Source organism: Gymnodraco acuticeps, unplaced genomic scaffold, assembly GCF_902827175.1.
Source record: "Gymnodraco acuticeps unplaced genomic scaffold, fGymAcu1.1, whole genome shotgun sequence".
Taxonomy (NCBI): domain Eukaryota; kingdom Metazoa; phylum Chordata; class Actinopteri; order Perciformes; family Bathydraconidae; genus Gymnodraco; species Gymnodraco acuticeps.
The window spans coordinates 1344309-1372276 of record NW_022991219.1 but is presented as its reverse complement, the minus strand read 5'-3'; the positions used below and the strand labels follow the sequence as shown (position 1 = coordinate 1372276).

General features: G+C 40.2%; 2 protein-coding genes across 7 annotated transcripts; one reads left to right on the top strand and one right to left on the bottom strand.

The window, feature by feature from the left end:
- The first annotated feature begins 165 nt into the window (after positions 1–165).
- Positions 166–22895, top strand: LOC117561571 (dynamin-2-like). 6 transcript variants are annotated; one of them, XM_034239067.1, is made up of 21 exons: positions 166–254; positions 348–631; positions 3727–3800; positions 4224–4373; positions 4463–4666; positions 7248–7346; positions 7716–7876; positions 8187–8329; positions 8730–8865; positions 9301–9368; positions 9734–9872; positions 12146–12232; positions 12325–12395; positions 12870–12924; positions 15165–15275; positions 16478–16587; positions 16677–16788; positions 18860–19027; positions 19139–19365; positions 19888–20133; positions 20460–21347. In XM_034239067.1, exons 2-21 carry the CDS (start codon positions 471–473, stop codon positions 20527–20529), a joined length of 2592 nt encoding a protein of 863 aa, XP_034094958.1. In that variant the 5' UTR covers positions 166–254; positions 348–470; the 3' UTR covers positions 20530–21347. The 6 variants fall into 6 exon arrangements, with proteins under 6 accessions (XP_034094958.1, XP_034094963.1, XP_034094962.1 ...); XM_034239072.1 differs by lacking the exon at positions 20460–21347 and adding an exon at positions 21786–22895 and having other exon boundaries at positions 201–631; XM_034239071.1 differs by lacking the exon at positions 9734–9872 and adding an exon at positions 10823–10961 and having other exon boundaries at positions 201–631; positions 20463–21347.
- tmed1b (transmembrane p24 trafficking protein 1b) lies at positions 22720–27968 on the bottom strand. Its single transcript, XM_034239073.1, has 5 exons — positions 27627–27968; positions 26052–26149; positions 25754–25943; positions 24385–24552; positions 22720–23760 (listed from the first exon to the last, which is right to left on the bottom strand). Exons 1-5 carry the CDS (start codon positions 27951–27953, stop codon positions 23710–23712), a joined length of 834 nt encoding a protein of 277 aa, XP_034094964.1. The 5' UTR covers positions 27954–27968; the 3' UTR covers positions 22720–23709.

The window sequence follows — 27968 nt, the reverse complement described above, 5'->3', positions numbered from 1 at the left end:
TTTTTTTTTTACCGCATAAGCACTCTTCAATGCGTTCATACTTTTTTTGTGACTACAATCACACTTTGTAATTCCCCTGTTTCAAAGGGCAAGTCAAAAAACGTTATTGTAAAAAATGATGACGTATGTGTGTACATTGACGGACGTTCCATCTGACCAATGACAGAGGAGAGTGAGGCTGTAGGCGGAGCCATAATCTCCGGTGGCAGCTGGGTGTCGCCTGACCGGATGATGACAGAAGTTTACAGTTAAATGTGTGTACTTTTATCATGCAATCATCCAGCTCTGTCTGCAGCTGGGAATTTTCACTCTAACCGTCCTTGTGTTTTCATTGAATAAACTCACAGAAGCTTTGACAGACTGCGGTGCCGTCTGGGAACTTTTGTTTGGCTGGAAGAGCGACCCTTTGGCTCTTATTTGACCGGGGAGCAGAGCAGGATAGAGCCCGCTGGGCTGACCGAGGTGCCGCTATGGGAAACCGGGGGATGGAAGACCTAATTCCCCTCATCAACAAGCTCCAGGACGCCTTCAGCTCCATCGGCCAGTCCTGCAACTTGGATCTGCCGCAGATAGCTGTCGTCGGCGGCCAAAGCGCAGGGAAGAGCTCCGTGTTGGAAAATTTCGTCGGAAGGTTGTACCTATTATATGTGTCATTAGATTAATCTGACACTCTAAACGTGATTTGTTATTTTTCTCAATGTAGTTTGTGACTGTTGCTGTTATTTTACGCCAAACCTTTGCGTACAAATCGCCAACTAAGCACTTGGTTACACGCTCTTTGGTGCCTCCCAGTTTTTCTTAACGGATTTTTTTTCCTTTTTGGAACTGAGCATTACACAGTACACGAACAAAAACAGATGTTCACAATAACCGAGGGGCAATTTGGTTAAAAGTGTGTTTCAAATATATTTTAGGTTAGAACTCCATATCCTAAATCTTTCGAAACGTTACTTCCTCAGCAGGAATATTAGCAGAAACTGCCTCTTCCTACCAGGCCCATTCTGTCAAACATTTACAAAGGTTGCTTTTCTTTGAGGCTGAATGCTTGGGTTGTAAATACATCTTTATTATGCTTCACATTTCAAAGGTCAGGTCAATGTTTTACCTTTAAGGGTGAGGAACACACAATAGTTGCAGTTTAGGTCAGGTAATGGTCAGATAGATTAATTATTGTAAGGGTCAGTGCAAATTAAAATTCCTCCCAGCATGCCTGCACTGCTGATTTTCTTTGTGAGGTTGATGAATAAGTATAAAGGTATTTGAATGACTAGTTGATGGCAAATTGCAGCAAAAGCAACAGTTACACTAAAATCATATGTTACTGCTCAGTTTATAAACTGTGTAGGAAAAAGTGCTATGAAAAAGTCATAGACAGTTTGTTTTTCAGTTATAACATTGAGCCTTGAAGGAAAATCTGAGGAAAGGGAAGAGGAAGAAGACATGTCGCTGCAGCAGAGATACTGGAGATATCTGTTGCAGCTTTGTGTTTTTATCTCCAAATAAATAGGTGCCCAGAGACGGGAACACTTCTACATCTCAGAACGATTTCACTTGTTTTCCAAGAGATTGGGAATGTTGATTAGGCAGCTAAGTCTCCTTTTTTTCCTGTCGCCTTTTGTCTCCGAGTCCCAAGTGGCTGGGCAGACAGTAGGGGCATTGATGAGTCTGTGTTGGGGTCATCAGTGATGTCACCAGCTGCACTGTCATGTGTATATGACACACTGGGTACCAAATACCCACAGACGGCTACTTAGCTGTTTACGTTTGTTAATTAGCTATAGTGACATGCAGCCGTTATCAACATTGGCTTGTTGATATACATTTGATATAGTTTATATAATGATTTTTAGTTAGTTAGCTGTTTTCAATATATCGTTTGCCAACATGTCGTAGGAACGCCTAAACAGGTCCAAGATGGAAAACATTGAACCTACATTTACGATTGTCTTAAATTGGTTATTGAAAAATCTCCAAAAGTAAAATCTTTGTCAGCTTTTGACGTGTCCTTAAACTGCAGAATGTTTCTTACCTCTTACCTCTGCTTTTATAATAATGATTGAATTTAATGAAAATTGAAAGCATGTGCCAGTTGATCCCAATTAGCAAAAGTAAACGCTGCACCATTGGCCATAACAAGGCATAAGATTTGCTTTGCTGTGTACACACAGAAACATTTAAAGAAAAGTAGGGAGAGTTAAGATGAAAATCTACAAACAAAAGTATAAAGAGGCTGAAGCATTCTTAAGCCCAAGCTAATTTGTAAAGCACTTTGGATTGCCTTGTGTTGAAATGTGCTATATAAATAAACTTGCCTTCCTGAAACAAATTCACAAGTTTAGAAGTGGACGTTCTTCTGCAGGAAGTGAAAGTCAAACTCGGTGCAGATACCATGGTAGCATCAGTGTATAACACTAAAAAAGATTCTTAATTTAAAAAAAGTGTTTGCCTTGTAGAACAACCCAAATTATTATTTCAAAAATATAGTATTATAAAGGAGAAAAATATAATTATATAAAACACAATAACCAATTATTTTTGCAAGGACAAATCCCAAATAAGAAGCATTGGTAATTGTCAAAATCTTCACAAATACTGAATTTATTAGTTTAAGTGTAACATTTGTCCGTAAGAATGGTTGGTGTATGTGGCACATTGTTTATTTAGATTTTTCCATATTGTTTCCTTTTGTTTGTAAAGTTTTGGATGGTTTTGCCATCAGGTCTCAGTTTTTGAGGGGACAAAACCTATATTAATCTGTCCATTTCAAAAACACGTCACCTTCACTTCAGTTTCTTTTTTTTTCCAATCAACATCCGAAATGAAAAGATGTTCTGTGTGCATTAAAAGAAAAACAAACAAAGGCACCGAAGAAGAAGAAGCAGCTAAAACTAGAGAACATGTGTTAAATAAGACTTGCAGATTAGTTATCTTTCAATCAATTTAACAACACATTTAAAAAGCCCAAATCCCCAAATTTACCCAAGACATGTTTAATGAACACATGGATAAAATATATTAGGATTTAATTGATTAACTGTCTTGTTGTTGGTAATGGTATTATTCATGTTGCGCTTCAAAAGTGACAGGAAGGGATGAGGAGGATGTTGTGTAACATCCTCACTGCAACGCCAGCAGTGGACAGATAGTGTGTGTGTGTGTGTGTGTGTGTGCGCACGTGTGCGTGTGTGTGGCCTGCTTACCTTACGCTAAAACTCAGTCTTGCTGCTGACCTGGCAAACACACAAAGAGAAGAGCAGACAGACATATTCTCATGGCCTGGAGAGTTTGGTAGTCAGTGACCTGGAAATGATCACAATTATATTGAACACGAGTTTCCATTCGATGAGCGTGTATGTAATGCGAAGTGGAAACAAAGAGACATGCTTCTTTCTCTATACACTATTTATGATGGATAGTGTTGTAAGGTAATCCTGCCATGTATAAATAATGTACACATGTACACGCGTAGACACTGCGGATTGATTTTAGAGCTTGTAAGCTTTTCATTTGGGTAGAAGCTGAAACATATTCATTACTGACATGAGATGTTTGAAAACAAAATGCTTATTGGCAGTTTAGTTACTGAGGGAAAAGTCAGGGATCAATAAGAGTGCAATCGATTGCTCTTGCTCTTTAACACTTTATTGTTGTGACACAGCCAACACAGCCATTTGTCTGTCCTAAGTTATCAGTGTGTTTTAATTTGTATATCTCTCTCTACTTCAGGGACTTCTTACCCAGAGGATCTGGCATCGTCACCCGTCGTCCGCTCATCCTCCAGCTGGTTAACTCTAAAGTGGGCAAGTAAAGAGATCAACTGTCGGTTTGCACTCTTAAATCCAGACTTTACAAAACATAGAGTCTGACGTGTGTAGCCAAAATGAACAGTACTAGCTCATAGAAAATGTATAGTTAAAATCAATATTTCATCAAATGCATTGCAAAACAGATGTGCAGAAAATGCACTGAGTTATAGACAATTTAGTTGTAAAACAACCCAAAAGCACACATGAGCGTTTTTTGTGAAACTGACAGATTCACACAATCTTTTCTCAAAAATCCATAGTTCAAATAGCTTATACAACAAGTTTAATGAAACAAATACTGCACTCCCCATCTTTGTGGCATCTCTCTCTGTTGCACCATTGTAACGTTTCTGTATCTATGTTCATATCAATTAATTGCCCTCTTTCCTGTCTAAATCTCTAATTTTCTCCGTGTAGAGTATGCAGAGTTCCTGCACTGTAAGGGCCGTAAGTTTGTGGACTTTGATGAGGTCCGTCTGGAGATTGAAGCGGAGACTGAAAGGGTCACCGGATCCAACAAGGGCATCTCCACCGTCCCCATCAACCTCCGTGTCTACTCCCCTAATGGTAACACACACACAAATAAAAACGTAGCCATTTTGGTAAAGGTTTTCAGCCTCTAACCTCCTTCCTTATACCCTATCAACATCTCTCAGTGCTGAACCTGACCCTGATCGATCTGCCGGGGATGACCAAGGTTGCCGTGGGAGACCAGCCTGTGGACATCGAGCACCAGATCATGGAAATGTTGATGCAGTTCATCACCAAGGACAGCTGTCTGATCCTGGCTGTCACACCGGCCAACACTGACCTGGCCAACTCCGACGCCCTCAAGATTTCCAAGGAGGTGGACCCTCAGGGTAAGGGGACCGTGAGGAGTGTGTGTGTTCATGTATAGGATCATCTGAATGGCCTTGATAACTTTTCGCTGGATATTTTTATAAATTTGACCTATTTTGCTCTAATTTACAAAGCTAATTTCTATATCTTGCAGCCATAATCACTCTTCCTTCTATACATCTTAGCCTCAGTGCAAAAGCAGGCTGCAGGCGTAATTAACAGATACATTATTAAAATACATCCTGGCAGCATAGATGTATTACAGGAGATTAGTGTGGAGGACATTCTAATTCCCTTACAGAGAAACCGATAAATGATTCATGGTCAAGTTTGTCTTTTGTTATATTTAATAATGTAATAAAAAAGTCAATATACAATTGAAATCGATCTCAAATGCAGGAACAGAGCAACTTCATCCTGAGAGGATAAAATGGCTTTGCACCCAGAACACAGCTTACCGTCACACTATATAGTAGAATGAAAATAGCCAACTGGTACTACCCATAACTTCTCTTAGGCATTAGATAAACATCGTCACCATTAAACCATAAAACCCCCCAGTCCTTAACCATTTGAAAAATCCAACTTTTGCCCTTCCTGAAATGTCAATCCCAGAGTTAGGACTAAAAATACAATTTAACCGAGTAAAAGGCAATCATATTATAAGACATAATCTATATTTATGATTTAAATGATTATATGATAATTTGACAGGACAATTAGTAGAGATATAATTAAATGTAATCATCCCAACCTTTCGTCTTCTTTTATTAAACCCAGACAAAGTTATTAAAGGTTCAGGCTTGTAATTACAGGACGAATGATAACTACAGCTTCTCCCTAACATTTCATTTAAAGCCATCATCAGTTAAGAAATTATAATTTGTCTTTATGACAAAATACCTGCAAAACAAATTGCATTCCCAACCATATTCAGCTGTACTTTAGTGCTAATGCTAAACTGGTAATAAGCTAATGCTAAGGCTATGTTAGCATGCTTACAAACTTAATTAAGATTGTCATTGTGACCATGTTAGCATGCTGATAGCAGTTAGCTCTACTGTGCCTAAGTAAAGATGGTAGACTATATGTAAAGGTACAGACCCACAGCTAGCAAGGCTGTAGACATAGCCTATAGTTTTGAGCAGTGTGGGCTATACAGTAAAATACTGTTTATATACTGTTCTACTGATGGTTATTAGAATTGAAATGCCTAAGTTATAACCTCCAATTATCTGTTTGAATCCTAAAATCCCATGTGTGAATATAAGAGCGATAGATTCAGTATTAGCATTGATGCTTTTGTCTTTCTTTTTCTTTTTTCTCATACTGATATTCTGAACAATCTGTGCTGTTGTATTTGCTGTAAAGTGTCTCTACTGTAGGCTATTTTCATTATATGTACATTAGGTGACCAGATTTTCAAAATTAAAACCGGGGACATTTTGAGTTTTGCGGTCAAAATATCACTAACATATCCAATTTTCTTCACTGTTAATGAAAAAAGGGGGACAATTCTGGTTCAATTTAATTTGAACATTTTAACTGTTGGATACAAACAGAAGGACGATAGCTCATATATGAGACTTCCAAGGTATTTTATTTTGTAACTCTACATCAGATTGTCCAGATTCTCTCAGAGTGATTAGATGGAGTGTCCTGCTATCACCCTGAAGTGAAATAAGTCTTTGATAATTTGACAGTTTTTTATTTATTCTTGTATAAAAACAGAAGGACGATAGCCCATATATGAGATTTCAAAAGTATTTTATTTTGAAACTCTACATCAGATTGTCCTGATTTTCTCTGATTGACTAGATGGGGTCTCCTGCTTATCACCCTGAAGTGAAATAAGTATTGGATTGACTTCGAATGACTCTTTGATTATGGATCGTTTCCATTAAATAATAATCAAAATATAGATGGACAATAGATCTAATTTGAGATTTTAAATAGCATACATTTTAAATTGTGCTTCAGAAAGTAATGTTATTTTAGGGGTGTTGTGAAATGGTGTCAACATCAATTGAAATTAGTCACTCAGTGGAAATGTCAGATATGTCTTCATAACTGTATACTTACATTTTACATTCATTCAGTTATAATGTGGTAGTTATACGTAGTTTGTTTTACATTATTATTGATCACATTATATAGTACATATTTCTTAATTTAAGCTCCAGTATATATGAATATGTTTGGTGTGTTTTTTAGGTATATTTGTTATTGACCGAGTAAACGCTTTTATTTTGAAGGCAGTTTTTACAGGCCTCTACCGTAATGCATAGGATATTCGCGCACTGCAATACAACGTGCTTTTGACTGTGTTTCCCGAAGTGGGGGCTGGCTTGACCACAGTCTGTTTACCCAGTGTTTCCTGACATGAAACGTTTTATTTCACCATGCTATGTGTTTTTAACGTATATTAAAAAAACGGGGACATTTCCGGGGACAGTTTCAACCGGGGACAGGCCTATACAAACGGGGACTGTCCCCGGAAAACGGGGACGTCTGGTCACCCTATATGTACAGCACTTTGGCTCGACCAAAAATCATTTATAAATGTGCTATATAAATAAAACTTGATTTGATTTGATTTAGGTCTACGGACCATCGGTGTGATCACCAAGCTGGACCTGATGGATGAAGGGACGGACGCACGAGACATCCTGGAAAACAAACTACTGCCGCTCCGCAGAGGTGAGAACCCCCCCCCCCCCCCCCCCACACACACACACACACACATTTTTATTAAATCCTTGATTGGAATCCAGCTATTACATTACAATATTTACAGACTTTATATACTACCCAAAACAGGGTATCTTTTATTTAGGGGTCAGCCAATCATCAATCTGCATTATTTTCCCTCTAATTCCTGACCTTGAAATCAAACAATTACTATGGTGTTAAATTGACTAACAGCTTTATTTGTATTGTTCCACATGTGAACAGCTCTCCAATTGTAGAAGTTATAATAATTTAATATTTGGTCGCAAGTGCTTTGGAATCAACGTTTGTCTTTATTCCATAACTCACATTGAACAACTGATATTTGTCTTTCTTTAGGTTACATCGGGGTGGTGAACCGCAGTCAGAAGGACATTGATGGAAAGAAAGACATCCGCGCTGCTTTGGCTGCTGAGAGGAAGTTCTTCCTGTCCCACCCGGGGTACAGACACATTGCAGAACGCATGGGCACACCACACCTGCAGAAGACCCTCAATCAGGTGATACATACAAACGCATGCACACACACACACACACACACACACACACACACACACACACACACACACACACACACACACACACACACACACACACACACACACACACACACACACACACACACACACACACACACACACACACACACACACACACACTCACACAGTTTTTATCAAGCTGCATTCTAGAAAAAAAAAATCCAGGGAACCCTTTTGATTCACAATTCTTCCTTCCTACAATTCTTCCATAATAAAATTGATTAGACAAAACTGTTGTATAACACTATTTATTTCTTGAATGTCTTTGCAGCAACTGACCAACCACATCCGTGATACGTTGCCAGGGTTACGCAGTAAGCTGCAAAGCCAGGTGCTATCGCTGGAGAAAGAAGTGGAGGAGTACAAGAACTTCCGCCCCGACGACCCAACGCGCAAGACCAAGGCTTTGCTCCAGTCAGTATACACACACACACACTCACACACACACACTCACACACACACATAGCCGCGGGAAGTCATTTTACTTAGGGGGTGCTAGTGAACTGTCAACGGGGGGGGTGGGGGGGTAGCCTCGCTACGGGGACACGGTGGACCTCTGTCGCCTCACTCGCCTGTCAGCGCAACTTCAATGATGCCGTTTTCAAACGCATTAAGGGCGGTGCCGACCGTGAGCGAACCGAGCCGGCCCTTGACGCCCGGCCGTTCTGTGATTCTCCAGATTCTAGGGGTGCTCCAGCACCCCTACTTCCCGCGGCTATGCACACACACACACACACACACACACACACACACACACACACACACACGTTTCCATAAGTATAGAAATGTAATGTATAATACTTATAATCGGTAGAATGGTACAGCAGTTTGGTGTGGACTTTGAGAAGTGCATCGAGGGCTCTGGTGATCAGGTGGACACCTCCAACCTGTCAGGTGGAGCAAAGATCAACCGCATCTTCCACGAGCGATTTCCCTTCGAGCTTGTGAAGGTGAGCAGTGTTGTGAATTTGTTTTAATATTTTGAATGCATTACATCTATTAATTTCAATTTCAGCTGTTTTTTTCTTCCACTTCTGCATATTTCTCATTTAATTTGGCAAGGTATTGCTTTCTTTTATCGTTCTGTTAATAAAAACAACTAAAGTATTACTTTTTTCAGGGGTAAACAAGTGGCACTACCATTGCAAAGTTGTTAATGTGCTTTGCCTTCTTAACTGTTTTGTATTTATTTATATTTCACCTGTATGTGGAAACCTTTTTAAATGTTGTTGTCATACTGTAGCTATGTTTCCTAAACTCTCTTTTAATCCAGCGCTAACAAACACAAACAAGCAGATTATCCCTCCTCTCCCCCATTGTCAGTACAGTATATGCATGGCAATGGCATTGCAGTTTAAATAGGTTTTTTTTGCCCGGTGTCTTAGATGGAGTTTGATGAGAAGGAGCTGAGGAGAGAGATCAGTTACGCCATCAAGAACATCCACGGAGTCAGGCAAGTCTGCCAACAGCACACTGTGTTGCACACATTTGCTTTCTTTATGTCTTCCAGCCTTTTTTCCTTATATGTGTTCATTAGCTTTATAAAGACCCACTCTTTCTGTCTTCAAGTGTTTTATATCTTATGTCTCCATTAAGTGTGCTGTCTCTTCTGTCTGTCTTTGATTTCTTGTTTCTGTGAGTCGATTCTATTTAGTCTCCTTGGCTGCTTGTTAGCCTTATTGCTGTCTTCCACTTCACTTCACATTTTCTTTACTACACCTCATTTGGTCCTCCTCATCCGTGTGCCTGTCTCACACTCTCCCTGTGTGTATATCTACCCTCGTCTCTCCATGTCTGTCGTATCTGTATGTCCTTCAGGACAGGCCTATTCACCCCAGACTTGGCGTTTGAGGCCATAGTGAAAAAGCAGATCATTAAGCTGAAAGAGCCCTGTCTGAAATGCATCGACCTGGTCATCCAGGAGCTCATCAACACAGTCAGACAATGCACTAATAAGGTATCACTGCATGGTCTCCTGCCTGGCTGCCACACCTCTACACACACACCAGAGAGACCAGCCGACTGTAGAGTTGCCAGGTCCATTAAAGCAGCCAATTGAATCATTTTAGCTATGTGCTTTTGGACATAATTCCAGCATCCTGGATTAAAAAATAAAGTGAATGAACTCAATGGAAAGGTTCAGTTTTCACAGTCCTGATTTGAAGTTCACTTGCAGGAACATTGGTGGTTGTATTTGAATATCCTGGCTGTACTTCACTGGAGTGGTGTCTCTGAGAAGATGTGTGGTTACAGACTGGATGTGGCTTGTTGCTGAAAAGTATCATTACAAAACAAGCTGCTAGGTTTCAGGCTGCGGCTGAAAGATGTACAGCCATGCTAGCGGCTCTGTGAGGCTGAATTTAGGCACACATGGTGCTAACATTTGCTATTGTTAAAATAACTTACTGGACTAGTTGCAATTGTGCCCAGATGGTGGCACTAGAGGAAGTTTAGGTTATTAACAATACAATTTGGATTTGCAGTATGTGAATCATGAACGTCTGTACAAAATGTCATGGCGATCCATCCAATAAATGTTAAAAGATATTGACTGACTGGCATTGAGATATATATATAGCCATGCACCTGACATGGCCTAAAAGCTGTGGTCTGACTCTCAACGTGCACATGAATAGGAAGCTGATGCAGCCATTAATACTTTTGAGAACCTGCAGCTTGTTTCTGTTCTGTAAATGAATTAGAACTAACTAAAATACCTTTTTCTCCCTCAATCTTCATTATCCTTTCCCTTTTTTGAACACTTCCTTTTCCCCCCAAACTATTCCATTCAACTTGAGATTTCACTTTATTTTTTGCCACCATTTCCCTTTTCCTCTTCATGCTACACTGCCTCCTTCCCTCACCTGCCATTAAACCTCAAACTCCCATGATGCCTCACCACCACAGGACAGGCCTGTTCACCCCAGACTTGGCGTTTGAGGCCATAGTGAAAAAGCAGGTCATTAAGCTGAAAGACCCCTGTCTGAAATGTGTCGACCTCGTTGTCACCGAGCTTGCCGCCCTGATCAGGAAGTGCACGGAAAAGGTAAACGGGAACAGTGGACAGACAGATTTGAAAATGATTAATTTAGAGAGCGAAAAAATGCAGTCAGTCAGTGATAGAGAGCAGTCAAAAAAAGGAAAAGAGAGGAAAATGTAATCAACTAACTTATCCCTGTCTGTTATTGCTGATCAATTCCCCTTACCGCTGTTTGAAGGCTTCACGTCCCACCCGTCTACCCCTTGGTTCCCTCTTTAATGACGAATCTAACGAGCCCTTTCCCTATCGAGACCCTGGACCTCTACCGGCACACTTACCCCATCCTCACTGTGATTGGTGATGTACATAACACCCCCCCCACCTCACCTCACTTATCCAATCAGATCCCCACTCTCACACTAAGGAATTGGGCTGTTCCCCACCCTGTCTTGTCAATGGAAATGTTCATGTATTATTCCTGTGATACCCCCTTTACTGCACCATTGACACCAATAACACAACCCCCCACACACACACAAACACACACCTCCATCAGACCCTCTCCAATCTTCATCTCTTTCTAAAACCTAACCTGATCCTTTTTTCTGCTACTTCCTCCCTGATTTGTTGAGACTTGCTATCAGCTTGAGATGATATTATGCTAATTAGAGTTGGGGTAAGCTCTTCCTGTAAGGATTGAGATTCTCATATTCTATTATTCATTATTTTTTATTATTTTTTGTATTTATCTAACTGATGGACACTATTCCTAAACACCAATTTGTTGTTATGTCCAGCATTATTCAAAATTAACTTAACTTTGCCTTCATGCGGTCATTTCCAACACCACCTTTATAAACCATCAATAGACTGGTGTAGATTATGAAATAAGCAGCCGTATATACTAAACTGAGAATCATTGAATGATGAGATACCGGAAGATTTACACCCCTGACCCTTATGTTTACTGTTTTTGTACACTGGTAACAACTTCATAGCTTTTGCAACACCTAAAGCTGACAAGTAGTCTCCAGCTGATACAGATCTCTTTAGTGCATGCCTGCTCAGTGTTCATGTTGAATGCCCTGCCTCGTATTTTGTGTTTATACTCTATATTTACTGTCAGTGGTTGTTGGGAGTTACTGCTTATGAGGGAACAAAGTGTTGCAGTGTTGTGTAAGCCTTCACAGGTGTGTGTCCTGTAATCACGGTGCCTGCAGCAGTGCGTGTGTTTGTGTGTGGCTCTACAGCTGGGATCGTACCCTCGACTGAGAGAAGAGACGGAGAGAATCGTCACCACCTACGTCAGAGAGAGAGACAGCAAGACCAAAGACCAGGTGTGTTTTTGTGTGTACGGTGTGTGTACAATGTTAGTGTGTGTACAGTTTCCTCTGTTTGTGTACATACCATGTAATGATTTTTCTCTCAGGTGCTGCTGTTGATCGACATTGAGCTCTCCTACATCAACACTAATCATGAGGACTTCATTGGATTTGCCAAGTAAGATACTTATTTATTATTATTTATTAATTTGTTTTATTAGAAACAGGGGTCGGTATGTTTTTTTCTTATTCTTTTCTGCAAAGATTTAAAGATTCTTCTTGGTATATATGAGACTAAATGTGTGTGCTTTGGACTGTTGACTGAATATTAAAAGCAACTTCCATATCAACTTGGGTGCTGGTAGAAGAATAATGGCAATTTTTCACTATTTCCCAATATGACTGGACAAATGGTTAATTGATAAATCAATCAAATATAAAATAATTATTAATTGCTGCCTATATCCATTCAAATCCAAACAGTCAGTACACATGTTTAATCAAATCTGAAAAACCCTTATGCTTTCCATCTCAAATTATTAAAGAAAACATAAAAAGAAAAGGAAAAAATAACATGATTTGATTAATATTCCAGAAATATCTTGTATGCATTTGTTAGCATATCCCTCATCCTTCAATGTCTCTCCTGCAGTGCCCAGCAAAGGACGGCTGCTAACATCACCAAGAAGAGAGTCATGCCCAATCAGGTAACCGCATCACAGCAGCTGCTTTCTCCTGCTGCTCCTTTATTTCCCGTTCTCTCTGTCGTTGCCTCAGCCCGTCTCTCCTGCCACGTGTCCCTCTGTTGATTCACATTTACACACTCTTGTCTGTGCCCCTGTTGTCATTATTCTCCCTTTCCTCTTTCTCTTCTTCTGTTCCTCCTTCTCATGGCCCAGGGGGAGATTCTTGTAAGTATGGTGCCCACTGGCTGCACCTCCACTTGTCACTTCCTCTTTGGGTGGGTGGGGGAGTCGAGGAACCAGATGTGTGCTCCTTGATGAAGAAGAGGGAAGTGAAAGAGTTACACTCATGGATGTATCATCATGAGAACCGGATACCCTGTACCAAGAGTTTCTCACCCAGTGAATAAGCTAAAGTTATTGTTTTCTCATTCTGTATTTTTCAGTATTGTTTTTTCATGTGTGGGATGTGATAAAACCAGTGGCGAGCCGTAACTTTTATACCTAGGCCCTCTGACCGCCACCCCTTCCCTCGAAAAAAAAAGTTATTACGTCATAGCGTGTATACTACAGCGGAATATCAAAACAACGGCCCGGGGTGCAAAACGCATCAATGAAAAGCGACCCTCTACCACACAAAACAACACCTTTAAATAACCCAATTTGTGTTCTTTGAAATTGAAAAGGATATTGCATTGTGTTTGTTACTTTCGTTGCAGTTGTATGTCTTAAGTATAATTTGGCATGCTTTTATTTTGAAGGCGAGTTTACGCTGTTGACAGGAAGTTGTTGTTGCTATGGAAACAAGAAAAGTTTCACAGGGCGTAACTTGTCATAAAGTCCGCGATAATAAAACCCACCCATTTAGAGGGAAGATATGATTGGTCAATTGTACTGTCATTTGACATTACTCTCTCGTTCACTTGACCCTCTGTAAATGCATAGCTGGACGTCCAACAGCTCCTGTCTTCACAGTAAGAGACGAGCTTCTTTCATTTAACCCTTCACATTCTAACAGAAACTGAATAGGCAGATTCGAAGGATTTATTTCTATGGAAATGTTATTTTAAATACAATTAAATCAAGTTATTTTGGTAAAACTAATGAAAAATATAACTAAAAAACATATTTAAAAAATATATATATATATATATTTTTTAATGTTTTTAAATATTATTTTGTAGAATATCTTAGGCCTTCAGAGAGGGCCTAGAGGGCCCTGACGGCTCGCCACTGGATACAACATAAGAAGCCTTTCTAGAGATCCCTATGTCTTATTCTTGCACAGCGGTGTGAACAAAAAAACAACAAAAGTTTGTGTATATTTTTGTAAAACCATTGAGTTTATTATTATTTATAAGAATGGATATCGACATCTTTAACATATGCCTTTATTTAGAAATTCCCAAGGCATGACTGTGTCACCATTTTTGTCCAAACAGACCACCGTCCTAAACATTGAAACAGTGCTTAAACACGAGAGATGTGGCGCTTTAAAGTGAAACACTTTTGTAAAGCCTAGAAATACAATTACATTATTAATTATGTGAGTTGATATAAATATAACTGGTGTTGTTAAATGGGCACATGATATCATCTCATAGCGTTTGCAGGCTTCCGAATTGAATCAATGAACATTGTATCATGGCAGATTCATGATATCACCAAACAATCGTATTGTTCTTTAAATGATTGGTATAGCGTTGTATCATGGTAAAAGTATTCACATGCTCAAAGTTTAAGATTGTCTAAAATAAATGAAAGCGCCCCCTCGGTGGCCCTGAGCTCGTCTATGCTCAACCGCCTTGATCATAATAGAGATGTATGTAGAAAAGGCTGCAGGGGAATCCTTAACTGAAGCACCACAGCTTGCAACTCTACAATACACTCATGGTTACACCACCACACAATCCATATGTCCTCTCATTATCCCTGTGTGTCTGTTCCCTTTGTCTCCTTGTCCGTCAGTCTGACAGAGAGAGAGAAACAGAGAAGGTGACTTTTTATTGGAGCCTGTCATTTATTCTCTGTCTCTGTGTTTGTTATGAATTTTCCGGTAAGACAGTTTGGCCTGATCTGACTGCATTGTGCATCTTTTTCTTGCAAAACTGTTGCACTTGCATGTCTTTTCTGCTTTATTTTGCTGTCAATTATTTCTACACATGAATGTTTTTGTCTTTCATTTGTTTCTATTATTCTATTTGATTTCTGTAGATACATATAGGGGTGTGTGGTTTAGTCAACTTTTGGGCTCTCGTGTGCAGGTGATCCGCAGAGGCTGGCTCACCATCAACATCAGCATCATGAAGGGAGGATCCAAGGACTACTGGTTTGTCCTGACAGCTGAGTCTCTCTCCTGGTACAAAGATGAGGAGGTAAGGCTACTAAGGGGACAACATATTGCCTTATTTTCATGTGATAGGCAAGTTTATTGATATAGCACCCTTCAACACAAGGCAATTCAAAGTGCTTTACAAAAATGAAAGAGATTAAGAGCATTAAGAAACATTATAAAAGGGCATTTAAAGTCACTCATTTAAAGGTGGGGTAGGTAAGTTTGAGAAACCGGCTCGAGATACACCTTTTGTTATATTCCATGGAATGCTCTTAACATCCCGATAGCAATGAATATCTTAAGTGCTTTGACAAAAAATCCATAAAAAAAAGTCATCTGTGGAAGCCGTAGCACTGTAAAAAGCACGACCAATCATCTGAGCCGGCCCGGCTAAAGTAACTGGATGGCCTACCTGCCTGTCAGCCTTCCATCTGTGCACAAACTTATCTCGTGCCCTCATTGGTCATGTGCGCGTTCTTGTGTGTTGGAGGAGGGGCTCTGTAAGGAAGTGGCAGATTTTTTCCGGCTGTGTATTTTCAAATTCTAGCGCACTCGAGCTGGTTTCTCCAAAATGACCTACCCCACCTTTTAAAAGCAAAGATAGTAAAACATGAATAACAAAGGTACATGAATACAAATTACAGTGCAGTGTGAGATACACACATCGCAAATGTTTAGGTCTGACTCTCAATCATTGCTAACTTTTTTAGCAGAAATAGTTTTCTTTGACCTCACTTTCTTTCTGCTTTCTTTTTTAACTTATCCTTTAATTATTTCAAGTGTTTCATGCTCAACGAACCCCTCTTTGTATAATTCTAATCTGCAATCCAATATTTCGAAAATTCAACGGATCCTGGCCATATTTGTGTAGCATATACAATTAATTTGCTCCCAGACATTCATTTGGCTTGCTAGTTTTGGACCCAATCTGTGGTCAAAAAGTCACCACCTAAGGTTCTTTCAGTATTTCTACTAATCACTTAAGCATACAATAGTGACTTTTGACTTTCTGTTTGATAGGAGCGTCCTCCTACCTGAGGTTATTTTACAGGCACAACCTCACATAGAGAGAAAGTTGGCGTTTTTTCCATGACAAATATTCTAGCATCTTGTAAAGTACTTATAAATGTGCATCTAATAAAGCCCACTTGTTGTACCTTGAAAACACTTATTATAGGGAAGAGACTGTTTATTTGTTATAGTATGACTTATTTTATTGTTGTCATATCATTTGTTTATCAGGAAAAAGAGAAAAAGTACATGCTGCCTCTGGACAACCTGAAGCTGAGAGATGTGGAGAAGGGCTTCATGTCCAGCAAACAAGTCTTCGCCATCTTTAGCACTGAACAGAGGTGCGGCTGCTTTAATCCTCTAAAACAGTCATGTTTACGGTGTTAGTCCGTTCTGATCTTTGGTTCATTTCAACATGTGTGTCTTACAGGAATGTGTACAAAGACCTGCGTCAGATTGAGCTGGCGTGTGACGCTCAGGAGGACGTGGACAGCTGGAAGGCCTCGTTCCTCAGAGCTGGTGTTTACCCAGAGAAAGATCAGGTAAACTAGAGTGTAGTAACTTTTTTAATCTAGTAACCCCAAGTTAATTGTTTTTACAAAGGACTGCAGCTTAACTTTAAATGTGGCCTGAGGATTTCTAAAGATATAGTGATGAAAACCCAAAGGTAAAAAGTTAGTACACTCTAAGATGTCAGCGTTTCGGCTGATACACAGTAAATTGATATTTAAAGATAAAGTCAACTTTTCAGTTTAATAAAATCATTAAATGTTTCTTCCACAACATGCATATGCTAATGTAATGTACTGCCCTGCTGCTCCAGGAAGCACACTGGTCATAGTTTACCTTGCGCTTTGTATAATCAGGTCAGGTCTAAAGAGAGCAATTATATCAAGAGATGTTATTTGTGATCAATAATACTGATGTAGTGTGGATGAAAATACAAATGTGGATTCAACTGTATTTGCATTTATATGTGTCCAATAATTTTGAGATGTGCACACTGTCATTTGAAATCCCCTTACACAGCTTTAAATCTATTTGTATTTCTCTATAACAGTAAATATAGTATTTAAAGATAAAAAAAATAGCTTGAATTTCTATTTATTTGATTTAAACTCAGCCTTATATACTTAAAACTCTGCCTAACTGCTTCATCATGTCTGTGGGGTTGTGCTTCAAACATATTTTGATTGACAGTTGTCATCAGCTCCTATTTCAGATATTGCTTCTTGCGCAGACAAAAACACAAAAACCTATTTCTCAGATGTGTTAGAACTAGGGCTGTCAGTCAATTAAAATAGTTAATCGCGATTAATCGCACATTTTTGATCTGTTTTAAATTTACCTTAGGAATATTTTTCAAGTTTTTAATACTCTTATCAACATATGAGTGGACAAATATGCTTTATGCTAATGTTTATTATCATTTGAACAATGACAAATATTCTCATGAATATATTAAACACAACAACTTCTGAACATTACAAATATTTGCCTCAATTCAACCTGGAACCTCTCTCATATAATAATACAGTGTGTGTGTGTTGTGTGTGTGTGTGTGTGTGTGTGTGTGTGTGTGGTGTGTGTGTGTGTGTGTGTGTGTGTGTGTGTGTGTGTGTGTGTGTGTGTGTGTGTGTGTGTGTGTGTGGTGTGTGTGGTGTGTGTGTGTGTGTGTGTGTGTGTGTGTGTGTGTGTGTGTGTGTGTGTGTGTGTGTGTGTGTGTGTGTGTGTGTGTGTGTGTGTGTGTGTGTGTGTGTGTGTGTGTGTGTGTGTGTGTGTGTGTGTGTGTGTGTGTGTGTGTGTGTGTGTGTGTGTGTGTGTGTGTGTGTGTGTGTGTGTGTGTGTGTGTGTGTGTGTGTGTGTGTGTGTGTGTGTGTGTGTGTGTGTGTGTGTGTGTGTGTGTGTGTGTGTGTGTGTGTGTGTGTGTGTGTGTGTGATGGATCGTTGGAGCTATGTGCAACTCAAGGCATATGCTCGAACGGGAGCTGCCTGGACGCTGCAATCATGTTGCACTATCCGTGCTGAGTGTGCTGACTTCTCGTACAATGTCCCACTGTCTGGCTTCCTGCATAAAGTCAAGTGCTCGGCGCAGTTGTCGGCGAAATGTCGCTCCTCTGTTTTCATTTAAGCAGCTCCTTATATCTGTATATATCTCCTTATAGCTAGCACCAGATGCTAACAACAACAATGCACGTAAGGTCTCTCTCTCGCTCGCTCGGGCCACACATACACACACCCTCCCGGTCCTCCCAATAGCCAGTCGGTGCCTGCCGGTGAGCGTGGAAGTGTGGTCTGCCACAAGCGGGCGGCAGGAGCGGGGCTGTCAGCATCAGCTTGTAGATGGTATTTTAAACTCGATGCGCTCTGAAACTACGGGGCGGCCGAGGAAAAAAAATACACATGCGTTAATCGCGTTAAAATAATTAGTGGCGTTAATTTTTTTTTGCGTTAACGTGTTATTAACGCGTTAACTTGACAGCCCTAGATAGAACCAAAGTGATGTCCAACATTGGCAGACGTATATTTTCGGGACCTTTACAGATCGCACTAACAGAAACAAAACATCTCTGCCCCCCCCCCCTCACATCTCTCTATCTTGGTGTCTTTCAGCCTGCGAGTGAAGATGTGATGAATCCGAGCGACACCGTGTCCATGGACCCACAGCTGGAGCGGCAAGTGGAGACCATCCGCAACCTGGTGGACTCGTACATCGGCATCGTTAACAAGTCCATCAGAGACCTTATGCCCAAGACCATCATGCACCTCATGATCAACAGTGTACGGGTTCTGCTTTATCTCTTTTCCCACTAGTCATATTCAACATCTAGACAGGTATGAGAAATGGAAGTCATTTATCATTCTTGCAGTATTAAAGTATTTTTTCTCCAGGCGAAGGACTTCATCCACTCCGAGCTGCTGGCCTACCTGTACTCGGCCGGGGACCAGGGCAGTATGATGGAGGAGTCCCCGGAGCAGGCCCAGAGGAGAGACGAGATGCTGAGGATGTACCACGCTCTGAAAGAGGCCCTCGTCCTCATAGGAGACATCAGCACCACCACCATTTCTGTCCCAGTGCCTCCACCTGTAGACGACAAATGGATTGCCAAGGACCCGAGGTAACACATATTTACAATCTAGGTTTAAGCTGACCAATATATATTTTGGCCACCAGAGGCCACTGACGTGTTAATTTCTCTACTGTACTGTATGTACCGTGTTCAAGATGTAAATTGGAACAGGATGCATTCCTAGTCATAGTTAAAAAAATAAGAAGAAATCCAATATCGCTGTTTGTGTTAAACAACAATCCCCAAGGGCTTAAACATTTCTAGAATCATTCTATAGAGGGAAAGCAGGATAATATGTCGCACTCATTATCATGCAGTCAACAGCTAGTAGACGCTCCACTCACACTTCCAAATAGCTTCAGTGTATTGCCACCTGGTGCAAATAGATAAAATAATATAAACTATAAAATCCACTTTAATAAATGTACTTTTATTTAATCATATCATCTTGAGTATAATCATTATGTTTGCATATTCTGCTAATACAAATATGCATATAATATCTTTATGAACACATGTAGAGTGCATTACATCAAAATACTGTAACATCCTTGTCTCTCTGTGTCTCAGTCCTCCACCTGCGTCCCGCCCTGCCGCAGCAACAGCGCCCCCTCCCAGCAGACCTCCTGCAGTGAGGGGCCCCACCCCAGGCCCTCCGCCCCCTCTCAACCCCTCCCCAGCATTCGGGGGACCGCCCGTGCCGACTCGCCCACCGGGACAAACGGCCTACGCCGGGGATCCAAACTCTGGATCTGTGCCTCTAGTTCCTTCCAGGCCGGCCCGCGTGCCTCCCGCACTGCCGCCAGGGATTCCCAGGTAAAATCGTTCACACACACACACACACACACACACACACACACACACACACACACACACACACACACACACACACACACACACACACACACACACACACACACCACACACACACACACACACATACACATACACACACACACATTCTGACTATTGTGGCTTTGGTGGAAGTGGCTGGTGCTGCTGGTGATGGGTTGTACTGTATGTTCTGGCTTTTTGGTGTTTTGGGAATCTTTGCTGCATGGTTATCTGATGATATTTTTCCTTGCATGTGTCCCCCTCCCCCCTCTTTCCCCCAAAACCTCTCCTCCTCTCTCTTCCTGCAGCAGAAGACCCCCGGGTGCTCCCATCCGACCCACTGTCATACGTCCTTCAGAGCCCTCCCTGCTTGACTAGAAACACACACACAATTCTTGTTTACACGTTTATATTTCTGTAGAGCAGAGAGTCGTCTTTTATTTCCCATGTGTATTCCTATAACTACACACCTACAGTAACCTGTCATCTGATGCTGTTTCAGTCTGTGCATTTCAGAAACATTATGTATGTACTTTAACTAAATGTGTAGGCAGAGGGTTTTTTTAAACAAAGAATATGATGACATTTTCTGCATTATGTGTGATGAAAAGGGATACATGATTTTATTGACTTTACAAACCAGCAAGTCCTCTTGAATTTTTTGATTGTTTCATTTGAAATGTGTCTTTAAAACAATATATGTGACTCATAACTTTGATATAATGGTAACAAAAACGATTTTAGAAGTCATCTTTTGTGAGCTGTATACTTGCTAACGTTTTGTCAGTAATCTCACACACTAAGCACCTCGTTAAGAAAGCAGCACTTTTCCATCAAGTCTCTTTTCTCTTCCTTGATGGTGCATTTTCAAAGCCTTAAATTGAGCATAGTAAAATTAGACTCACTAATGAAATTTGTATTTTGGCGTCATTACAATATTTTTCAAGGATACATTAATTACGTTTTTTGTGTTTCTCTTTTGTGGAACAATTGAAAAGTGACAGATACCTACCACCACTGCTCTCATTGTAGGTGATATTTGAATCAAGTGCCTTGAGCAAAATACAAATGACTCACTTATCACTTTAAAAAAGCCCAATAAAAGATAATCATCCAAGAGAAAGGGCCTGCCCGTCTGTCAGCAGGTGTATACAGAGATGTATTGAATAAAGGAATATAAGGTGTCGTGGCTGGTGCGTGTTACTGTTGTGTGTTTTCTTGAATTCTCATGCACCACCAGGCTCCTGTTTGTTTTGACAGTAAACATGTGGTGCGTCGTGCACTTCCTGTCTCTGAGTGAGTCGATCAGCCTGCAGTTCAGAGAGAGTGCGTGATAGTCAATGCAGGCGGCCATGCAGAGCACGAACGCTTAACTTTTCTGTGTGCAGCCTGGCATGAGCTCACTTCCTTTCTACCTTACTGTATGATGGAGCCGTGGGTTACCATGGTGACTGTGGTTGCCAGTGGCAACACACGGTAAAGACAGTGTTGCTCGTTGCTTTTGGGCAGGAATGAGTAAAAGGTATGCAATCCTTCGCCTGCTTTCAGAGATATCTTTCTTCTCTCCCGTGCTTCAGTCAGCTGTCAGTGATCCGCTCCTGATCATAACATCTGCTCATGGTTTTCTCTCACAGGCGACCTCCACAAGTCCCCTCTCGTCCAAACCACTGGTGAAGGATCTCAGATGTTCTGCACACAGCGTCTGACTTTATAACCTCATATGTCCACATTCTGGAACTGGATATATAGTTTTTGTAAATATTTGTAAGGATTGAAATGATGCAGAATTATTTGTGTTGAGCTCGCCTCAGCTCACAACATAGCGTATAACCTCTGAACAGACAGGCGTGTTATGAAGCTGGCACTTACAGTAGCGTTTATTATGTATGTTTCCTCCCAGTAAGTGCTGTTGAAATACTTGATATGTCTCTGACTTGATCAATTGGAGGGTGGATATGTCAACTTGGAAAAGGAAGAAAAATCTGTTCGACAAATTCAAGAAACAAACCTGGCATAAATCCACAAAATATATTCCAACAAGGTTATTTACACTCCTGCTACATCTTTTGTTCTCATATGGCCAGATACTGTATAATTAAAATGTGTTCATGCACACTATGATCTATAAATATGTCTCCGCCACATTTGTCACTGTGATAAAAGTAGAAAAGCTTTAATGAAGTAACTTTGGGAATGTCATCATTTTCACCCATCCAGTGTTGCTTCGGATATTACTCACTGACAAATGCAGTTAATTAACCTTATACCAACTTTAACTTAATGTCAGGGGTGTTTTTGTTTAAAGTTTAAAGGTCAGACGTTAGGGGGAGTTACATCAGCAGAAAATAAGTGCTTCTTTGCCGTTTTGGTCTCAAGTGGCTCAAAGGGAAAACACTACAAACGACAAGCAGTGATGTTTAATAGACTATTTTGTATCAAATATCCCAAATGACCAGTAAATATGGTGCTGTATGCTGTCATTAGATCATGATGTGAGCACTAAGGTCTCATGATTTACCTTCACAATATGCAATTCCTAACAGAACACATTTAAAAAATATTACTCTGTTACTATTTTATTTATTTATCAAAGACAACTCACAACAAACCATGTATTTCCTGTGTAAAAAATGCATTTATTGATATCAATAATCCCCATGTAAACCTGAATTTGACTTATTCTATTGAAATGTGTATTAAAAGCTTATTCTTATAAAAAAAAAAAAACAGCGGCTGTCTGAGCAGAATCGAAACGTCACATTCTGTTGACACAAACATACATCTCAGAAAAGGAAAGTTGGATCGTCTAGAAAAACAAACAGAGACACACAAACACACATCTACCAATCAGTATGTTGATAATCCTGATACATGTCCGAACCGACATAAAAACATACCTATTACATATTCATCTGGAAGCGTACATTGTACATTATTGGCAATCACGCTTAAAATCATCTCAGCATGGACTCGAGCTGTAAAAAAAGAAGTCAGTAACATCTATCAAAACGGCTGTAACCAAGGAAACACCTCGTCAGACGGACATATCTCTAAAATAAAGGAGAGATCGTAAACTGCCAGGAAGATCAAATACACCAACAACACTATTGCACATTGTTATCCCTTGTAAACCAGCAGACCAAGAGTTCTGTTGATCACTTGTAGAGTTGTGTAATTTAACATACCTTTAACATTTAGCAAGGATTATCACCTTTAAAAAAAGATTCCAAAAACCTTTAACCAGTTTCAGAAGCATAGGACAGCATGCACCACAAACAGCTGTGTACTGTGCCTTTTAAAATGTATTTCCTCATTGGTTTGTGGAATCATTTGACATTAAAGGCACTACATTAAATTAAAACAATCAACTTCCTCCTCTGGTTAACCTTCATGATCTGATAACATTGAATTATTGCTCAAAAACTGATTTGTATCGATGTTGAATGCGGCTCTTCGTATAGACCAAATGAAATACAGTATATTGGACAGTCGTTTGAACGTCTTGTGTTGGATTGTTCTCTTTCATAGGACTCCTTTCATCACTTCAAAAGAATCTCTCTATGAGCAGACCCTCCGCTTATCGTCGAACAGTTTACGGACAGTGTAGACCTGGAAGTAGAGAGAATATATTGTTTAGATCCGATGCCAACTGAGAGACGATTCAAAGATGAATTGCATTGTGATGTGGAGGTGTCCAGAGACACTGATGTGTTCAATGAACACAAGTATCCGTATTCGATAAAGACCAGACGTGTTTTATGGATATGTTAAAACTAGCAACTGTTGTATTTTCCAACCTTATATTCATTGCGCATTGTTGCTACTTTAGAGAATAACATTATTAAATACATTCCAACACACTAATACTCTTTTATTTATTCATTGTTTTATCAGGAAACTGAATTTCCCATTAAACCTATGGCTGTAGAACAATTTAAAGAAGAAGAACATATAAATATTTAAATTTTTAGAATTGGTTTTATAAAATTGAGGAGATGAACACATACAGCTAATAGCTACATTTTGTTGCAGCCGTCAGACAGCTGCCTGCTGAACAGGAAGTTCTTATCTTGCCACAATGACACGTGTAGATCTGAAGAAAAAGCTGATGCACAGACATCGTAATCATGTTTTTATCTTCCCCTAAACTAACAATATCAGGTAGAAGACAATCATTTATTTCGTTTTCCAGATCCGGCTACATCCCTAGTAGTTTATCAGCCCTCCATTTACCTGGGTAAGTGCCACACACAGCATCACCAGCACACTGGCGCAGGACCAGAAGGAGACCCTCCACAGGTTGTCCTCCAGGAGGTTTCGGTCCCGTGCCTCGAAAGCCCGCAACACCGTCTGCATCTGCCGGCTGCGCTCCAAGCGTTTGTGCAGAGAGTCCATGGACTCCTGGGGACATTTGGAGATACGTTTTAGCGGTTTAAAAAAGTGGTTGCTGCCATGAGGTAGAAGAGACAGAGAACATTTGAAATTTTAAAAAGTTCACAGAATCTTTTATTATTGTTGACACATTCTAAGTGGTAAACGTGGCTGTTAATGGTTAATCATAACACTTTGACAGACATGGTTGTGGTTGGGGCCTACCGTTCAGCCTGTCACCTGGCGAGTCACATTATTAGGTCATGTAACCATCACTGTGTCGCTCGCAGCGTAGCTAATGTTTCCAGCAGTGTTGGGAGTCACAGGTTGAAGCTGACGTTATTCTATATTTTCCATGTTGTCAGCAGATTTACGATAAACCAAATGTTACAATACTTTCCCACTTCCCCAGGCCGTCTGTGTTCGTTCCTTACTGAAGATGAAACGGAGAACACTGACCAGAAATGTGTTGTTGTCAAATAAAAAGAGGCTAAACCATTTCATTGAAAAGCTGGTCGCTGTGTTTATAAGTAAACGATCCCAAAACCAGGTTAAAAGCTGCATTTGGACGATGGCCCTTTTACCCAGGGAAACAGTGTGGCTTACGTATGTCCTTTTGTGGCCATACATGTAACTGATCCAGTTGAGTGTTAGTTTTGATCTTTTTGACAATAATATATAATAATAGCCTTTTATTTTGAAAAGCCAATATATATATCTAGTCTTTTTTGGAGACAAGTACAACAGGAGCAAGGGGATAGATCTTAACCTGAAGGAAGTTTTCCTACTATTTATATCCTGCTTATATTGTGTATTTTGTAAAACAGAAAATTGGCCCTTCAATAGTGTTTTTATTTGGCAGAGAGTTTATAGATTATTTTATCTTCACGGTCATCTGTATATCTGTCTGACTCTCTAAAGCTGGTTTGTTTCTATTTTGAGATGTTTCCATTTTGAAATTGTTTATTTCTACTCTTATAATTTGTCATTATGTGCAATGCCTTGTTTTGTTTTATGCTGCTGCAACAAAAACAAATTCCCAAATTAGGATTAATAAAGTACATCTTATTTTAGCTTATTTTATCTTTATTAAAATGTGAAAAATCTGACCTCTGTTCAACCAAATGGTTACTATACTCTCCTCTTATTCCCTGGACAGCTGAGGTTTATCTCAGGTCCAACTATATACCCTTTTCTGAATGCACTTCTAAAACCCAACCTAACATCTCACCCTGATGTCATCCAGCTTGTACTCCAGGAGACTTCCATCAGGCTCCTCCAACCCCTGCCACTCTTCATCTCCAGTCACATCTCCTGCTTGACCCTCGATGATGATCTCAAAGAACACCATCTTCTCTGAGAAGTGACTGAAGCTGTTGTCAAAGCAGATTTCGTAGTCTCCCTCCACCGTCGGCTCCACCCTGGAATACCAGGACACAAAGTCAAATGTTAAACAGACAGATCAGATGCCACGGAAATAATCATTTTTATAAGATCAAGAATTCAGGCCGATGTGAGGCAGCACTCACACGTGGACTCCGTCGGAGCGTCGAGACTCGAAGATGAGATGGACACCTTCTGGAGAGATGATGGTGAAGTCGACATCCATACCCGCACCTGATATTACCTGCATGTGCACACACCAATACATACACACTCAGTAATAAGCTTGGTGGACAGCTGTCATGACACACAGCTAGTGGCAGAAACAAGGCGTACCAGGCCAACAGGATGCTAAAACAAACATTTCCAGGAGAGATTAGGCGTGCCTTTCAAGAGAGCGTATTGTCGCCTCTTAGATTGGGACTCTCCCACTAAACACACTGACTAATGGGACTTTACATTATAAGACATGTTGCTGTGCACATATTCTTTTTTTAAGTGACATTGGACAGCAGTATAGCTGCAATATTTAGGAAGTGTCAATTAGGAATGTGATATAGTAAATATATATAACACATTGCAAAAAACGATTATTTTTTATGCTAAAAAAGCCAGAAAATGTTGTTTCAGACTTTCAAACATTTAGATTTTCTGTTTTGTCAATGTAATATCATAATAATCTGTATGTCTTCTGGGTTTAGACAAACACGGGGTATTTAAAGACATCCCTTTGGATTTCTAGGAACTTGAATGGACATTTTGTACGCAGCAGTAGACTGGAGTAGAGCTGCAAGTAACACTTACTGTCATTGTTCGTTAATCTGTCTAGTATGTTCTTGATTATAATGAATTATTCACATTTGAGAAGCTAGAATCAGATCATTTTTTGTTTATTTTCCAAAAAAAACAGTTCATCTTTGCAACTCAAGACAGGAGAGTTCATCATGAACACTTCAGCTGCTCATAAGTTATTAACTTTGATAATGGGGCATACTGTAAATCAACACTTTGAAATGAAGTGCTGTTGAACTTTGGATAGCTACAACTATTGCCTGATTAACAAAAATCTATTTAATGTGATTTTATGTTGTTGTTTCTTAGCCGCTCTCTTCACACAACCTTCCTGTTTCTGGTTCCCTGGGCCAGGAGCTCCTACAGGATCAACCTGCTGGAGGATCAGAGGACACCAGGATCTGAAGCTGTCTCACATACGTGTACAGCTTATCATTAACACAGTGACTCATTCAGATTTACGAGCAATGTGTGAAGGCTTCAAATATATAATCTCATGTCATGTGTAGTTATCACTGATCATTTTTAAGTAAAGCCTTTGTGGTTGTCTCTTTCAGGAAGTACTTTTTATTGCAATCTTGCACAAAAGGTGCTAGATTCATGAAGTGTGATTTGACCTTAAGGCTTTACTTTTTTTCAGGAAATGATTTAGCTACAGTACAGCAGTTGTAAAAATGTGTCACGTTAACTTCATAGAGATGAATATAAACAAACATTAGCGTGCAGCACCAGTGTTATGCTGGTTTATAGAAAATATGCAAATACAGTAGCAGCATGTCAGCTAGCTAAAGGAATGAGTAACGGTTAGCCTTCCAGCTGGTGATCCTCTGAGGCTGCTATTAGCATTTGTAGCTTTTCACAGGGGGCATGTAAATGTAAACACACTGAGTGCTGGTATGTCTGCTGGCCAAACACACACACACAGTTACCTGATATTCGACCTCCATCGTCCCATTCTTTATTGCTGTCTGAAAGAAACACTCGGACTTTCCGGCTTGCAGCAGAAACGTCAACTCGCTGTCTAGGTTTTGTCCGAAACAGCTCACAGACCCTAAACACCACCCAAATACTACTGCGAGCACGAGCACGAGCACGAGCACTCGTCCTCCGCTGTCCTGTTTCCTCCGGAGAAGGTCCATGGTGAAGATAATCTCAAACACAGGGCTATCTAAATTCAGCCATCTCCTTCGCATCCCTGTTCCGCAGCAGAACTTTGCAATGTCCTGATTGGACGGAGGCCACAGGACGAGGACCATGCAGCCGACCAATCA

Excerpts from the sequence above, each read along its gene's own strand:
- tmed1b (XM_034239073.1), bottom strand. The coding sequence starts at position 27,953 with ATGGTCCTCGTCCTGTGGCCTCCGTCCAATCAGGACATTGCAAAGTTC. Across the intron at positions 26,150-27,626 it reads CGATGGAGGTCGAATATCAG|GTAATATCAGGTGCGGGTAT; the intron begins GTAACTGTGTGT and ends GTGCACATGCAG. Across the intron at positions 25,944-26,051 it reads CGCTCCGACGGAGTCCACGT|GGTGGAGCCGACGGTGGAGG; the intron begins GTGAGTGCTGCC and ends CTGGTATTCCAG.
- LOC117561571 (XM_034239067.1), top strand. The coding sequence starts at position 471 with ATGGGAAACCGGGGGATGGAAGACCTAATTCCCCTCATCAACAAGCTC. Across the intron at positions 4,374-4,462 it reads CCGTGTCTACTCCCCTAATG|TGCTGAACCTGACCCTGATC; the intron begins GTAACACACACA and ends AACATCTCTCAG. Across the intron at positions 20,134-20,459 it reads CTGCCGCCAGGGATTCCCAG|CAGAAGACCCCCGGGTGCTC; the intron begins GTAAAATCGTTC and ends CTCTTCCTGCAG.